We start from the raw sequence: 4859 nt of genomic DNA on the forward strand, positions 1-4859 counted from the left end.
GCTTTTTTGTCTTTTCTCCCTATGCAGTTCAGGTTGACCTTGAATTCACCTGTAGCCCAGGCTGGTCTCAAACTCTCAATGTTTCTCCTGCCTCAGCCTCCCAAGCACTGGGAATTACAAGCTTGGGCCACCACGCCTGGCCTCCGACCCATTTTCTGACCAGGCCTTCACCTGGGTTCCCTGGACCCTTGGTTTAGATGGGCTTTGCTCAACTTCAGCGAAAATCCTGCTGAATCAGTTTAGTGAGGAAAATTCCCCGACTTAAGCTCATTCTTGCTATCGGATCAAGTTCCTTATTTCTAGCCTTTGATTTACATATAAATCTTTAGTCTGCCTTCACAAGAACCCCCTGCTCTTGATGTCTCCTTAGTAAATTCCTGTACACTGCCGTCATCTGCTCATTGGCCACAAATCCCAAATTTGCATTTGTTGCATTTAAGAGTTCAATTGCATTTAAGAGTTCAGTTCAATCTCTGTCCCCTATTCCAGTAATCCAAAGTGGTGGATTTTATTCAGCCACTTTGTAGGTAGACAAAGGTGGATTCATGTATACAAAGTGCGGATGTGATGTGAGTCAACAGTAATTATTATAATTGTTGTATTGTTCTTTTTTTATGAGCAGAATATATTTATGGAAAGAAAGCTCCTGTCCAAGAGAGGGACAGGAGGGGGGCCCGAGCGGGTAGTTCCCCAGGAAGCTGTCTCTTCCAGGGACTGTTATAGTGTAAAACCGGGGCCAGGGAGATGGCTCAGTAGGATAAACGCTTGACTGGCAAACGCAAGGATCTGAGTTCAATCCCTGGTTCCGCCAAAAATAAATAAATAAATAAAAATAAAAAATAAATAAATATAGTGTAAAACCATGTGGGGCTAAGGTAGAGAGAATGGGAACTCGCTTAGGTGGGCAGGAGGTGGACAAAACTATGGTCATAAAAATTTGTTACCTAAGCAAGTTCTAATCCAGAATTTATGAAAGCAAACTCATACCTCTGTCCAATGAACAAACGGAGGTTATGAGCAGAATATATTTATTGAGAGAAAGAAAGCTCCTGTCCAAGAGGGGGGCCCCGGGGCGGGTAGTTCCCCTATATTATTATTCTTGTGATAGGGTCTCACAATTAGTTCAGACTGGCCTTGAGCTCACTATGTAGCCCAGACTGGCCTCAAACTCGCAGCAATCCTCCTGCCTCCCGAGTAGTGGGATAACTAACAGGCATGTGCCACCCTGGATGGCACTAATTGCTTTCTTTATTCCAGTCTCTATCATGTACTACAGCACGTCCTATGTGTGCCAGCTCACTTCATTGCCAGTTTGACTGCACTGAGGGTAAACAATCATGTGGGCACTACCCGCTGATACACGTGCAAGAGTACCTTGATGTGAATCACTCATTTCTTTTTTGGGGAATAGGGGTAGTGGTGAGACAAGGTTTTGCTGTGTAATCCAAGCTGGTTTTTTTTTTTTTTGGGGGGGGGCGCGGAACTAGGGATTGAACTCAGGCCCTTGCGCTTGCCAGGCAAGCGATTACTCTACTGAGCCATCTCCCAGGCCCCTCCAAGCTGGTCTTGAAATTCTGCTCTTGCCTCAGCCTCCTGAGAGGTGGATTAGAGGTGTGCCCACCGCAGCCTGGTTGGAGGGGATCGCTCTCTCTCTGCTTGGGACTCTTCCTCTGAAGCCTGCTTTCTGTAAGAGAGCAGCTGTGTCCTACCAAACTCTTCCACCCTGACATTGCTGCTTGGGGCCAGCCTAATGTGGACGCCACTTTTGAAACAAGTCCCAAAGCTAACCTGTTCTTCCACCTACTTGTGGGGTATCACTGTTTTCTCAGTGATGGAAAAGCTGAGGAAGAATGTGTGCATATTACAGCATACACAATGTATGCATATCAGTCTTTACTGGCCTCCCGGGTTGTTTATTTTCCCAACGCTGTTGTCCCTAAAGTGGCCAGCAGCCTGGGGCCCTTATCACCTGTGCCTCTTCTTCAGACGTTGCTCAAGCCTAGTGCTCCTCTCAAAATGTGACATCTATTACTGAAAACAATATCCACACACAGCCTCGTCATTACGGAGACTCTCTCTACCTCCTCCTCCCACCTCCAAAACACATTTCTGCTAACTGGGGCTAAAATCTGCCCAAAATCTCAGGAGCCGAACCTTTACTGTCCTGGAGTCTGCTAGACCCAGTCTTTTTTAGAAGATCTATTATTAAGCCCCACTTTCCGCTCCCCAGTTTATGCACATATTCATCTCTGTTAGGTTGTTTCTTGGTTTTCCGACCAATGCAGCAGCCTGTTGCTAGAGATGTTTTTAAAAGCACGATTCTACGCTTGACAGAAGTCCCTTTGATTTTCATCGGCGTAGTAACAGGAAAGGGAGACTACAGTCAGCGAGGGGGAAAGGAGGCCTCCAGGAGGCTGTCGCTGGCCCTGGGTCTCCATGGAGAAGCCACAGGTGCTAATTTAATGGGTTTGGTGAGTAAGTACTTTGTGCCTTTTTTCTCTCTGCGCCTCCCGAGACTCTCCCTCCCACAGAGGGCCTTTCGGGCTCTCGCACATCGTGGGCTCGGAGGCAGCGGCCCCTCCTAAGGCGGGGTGGTCCCCGCGAAGCCCGAGGCGCGGCAGCCTTCCCCGCCGCGCTCCCGCGAGGCCTGGCCCCTCCGAGGCTGCCTGTCCGCTGCTGCGTGGTCCCCGGAGGCTCTCGCGGGGCCCCAGCGCGGAGGCCCGCGGCGTGGGGCGGGCGGGACGAGGACAGGGGCAGGGCGCGGGGCGAGGTCTGCGCCGCCCCAGGACGGGCCGGGCCTCGAGGGGCCGCGTCCCTCTGCGCCAGGGCGGGAAGGGCGACCCTGCGCGGTGGCGATGGTGGTGGCGGTGGCGCGCTGGGCCCCGCGATTCGGGCCGGTCCGTACCTGGTCTTGAAGTCCCGGTTATAAATAGTCCGCAGCCGCTCGCGGTCGGTCTCCGCTTCCAGTCCCCGGGCGAGCAGGAAACTCTGGAAGCGCTGGCCCGACTCCCGGAGCTGCCGGCGGCTGAACTTGCTGGGCATCGCGGCGGCGGCGGCGGCTGCGGCCCAGGCACAAGTCCGTGGAAATGAAACTGAAAGTCGCCGCGCGGTGGGAAGTTGGTGGCGCTGGTGCGGGAAGAAAGCCCCTGCTGGCCCCGGACCTGCGGGCTCCCCGCACCTTTCCCCACCTGAGCCGCCCCTCCGCTCTCCGCGTCCCCTCCCCCTCCGCGCGGCTCCGGCCCGCCCGCCCGCCAGCCCGCGGAGCCCGACCCCTCCCTCCGGTCCCTCCCCTCACCCCGGCCCCCTCCCTCGGCTGCTTGCCAGGGTACGAACGTGGCCGCTAGCTCCGAGGACCGCTCGGCGCAGCCAAGACCTTCGATCCTCCTCCAGGCGCGCGGCGCACTCCCACGCCCCCCGCCAGGGCCTCGGAGAGCAAAGGGCAGGGTCGCGCCGGGGACGGGCGGCTGCAGCTGGCCCCGGGCAGTTCACCAGCACCTCCCCCAGGCTGCTGGGACGAAACCACTGCGGAAATGGGCAGCACGCCCCCTCCCCCTTTTTCTCTGCTCCCTTCGGACGTGGGAAGACTAGAGTCGAGCAAGTTTGGGGAAAGAAGCAAGCATCTCCGAAATAAAAAGTGCACGTGTGGGACAGAGGGACAGGGGGTTCTTCCACACCAACACGCTCACTTGACTCTTCCCCTCCGCACAGGCTTCGCTGAGGCTTCGTTACATCACAAGTTTAGCAGTGATCTTTACCCTTGAGCCACACGCTTGGGTACTTGACTGCAGTCCAACCCTAACGGGTCTTTGTTAGCAGTAGGTGTTGCCCAACCATTAAAAGGTAATTAGCGCCCCGAGAGCAAGGTTAGACGATCAACAGCCAACACCAACATCAGTACCAGGAAAAGATTGTGCGCTTAAGAGACTGTTTAGCCTATCTAAAGAGGAGGTGGAGTAGCAAAAAATACATATATTCAGCCTGTAGCATTTATCCTCCAGAATAAAACATAAACTGGAATGGGATAAAGGTATTACGTTATGTGAAGAACTAAATCAGATAGACGAGAGTCGCAACTACATGAAAGCTAATGCTGTTTTCCGAAGTAGTTCCCCACAGGAGGCCACACACTCAGTCTAACCCACTGTGAGCAGGACTCAGGTCAGCCTCCCGCTGGGCCAACCGTGTATCTTTTCCCAAGGCCAACCGTGAAAGAAAAGCCAGAAATAACAGGCATTAGCAACAGGAAATGCTGTGTCAGTGAAAATCAAAGCTTCACGAAAAATAGAGCACAGGGAACTATTTTGTGGCAGAAATTCAGTATGTAAATTCGAAGAAAAAGGGAAGAAAGTAACCACAAATCTTACCTTTTCTCACCCAATTATTTATGAGGCCACGAAGGCCAGAGGAGGGCAAACTCCAAGCCATGCAAGGTGGCCATGAGGCAGGTTTTAGGCTGGAGTCCAGCCTGGGCAGTGATTTAATGAGACCGTGTCTAAAAAAGTAAAAAGTAAAAAATAATAATTAAAAAAAAGTAAAAAGGCCTGGGACGCAGCTAGGGGCAAAGACCCTGGGTTCAAGCCCTGTAACCACTAAAAATAACAGAAAAAAGTGTGTGGTCTGTGGTGTGGATTGTGTGCAAACTCCTCAAAGTTGCTGATGCTTTGCATCTGAAATACTACTATACCCAAACCAAATGTCTGGCTCACTTCTGACCACCAAATGTAAGTCATTATTTCTGGACACTTAACCACCCCTGTTCTCTGGCCAAACCTATCTCCTGGATGTTCTCCAAACACACAAGAGAGCTGTATTATATAGTAAAACCTTGGGTAGAAACTGATGCCCTGTCAGTTTCCTTA

The 4859-nt window shown here is 52.2% G+C and overlaps 1 protein-coding gene across 4 annotated transcripts in view; it reads right to left on the minus strand.

Annotated features, from left to right (window-relative positions):
* Mov10 (Mov10 RISC complex RNA helicase) overlaps positions 1-3423 on the minus strand; it is a 27283-nt gene extending 23860 nt beyond the window's left edge. For 2 of the 4 annotated variants that reach the window (XM_023701730.1, XM_023701729.1), the window contains exon 1: positions 2906-2995. Coding sequence is in view for 2 of the 4 variants with exons in the window: in XM_023701731.1 (XP_023557499.1) it covers positions 2906-3042 (137 nt within the window). In the remaining 2 variants the exon portion in view is untranslated. Of the gene's footprint in view, positions 1-2905; positions 3193-3333 lie in introns of those variants that run through there. The other 2 variants (XM_023701731.1, XM_004641704.2) reach the window with 2 other exon arrangements.
* Positions 3424-4859: the final 1436 nt, after the last annotated feature.

This window comes from Octodon degus, unplaced genomic scaffold (genome assembly GCF_000260255.1).
Source record: "Octodon degus isolate 3935 unplaced genomic scaffold, OctDeg1.0 scaffold00140, whole genome shotgun sequence".
NCBI classification, from domain to species: Eukaryota; Metazoa; Chordata; class Mammalia; order Rodentia; family Octodontidae; genus Octodon; species Octodon degus.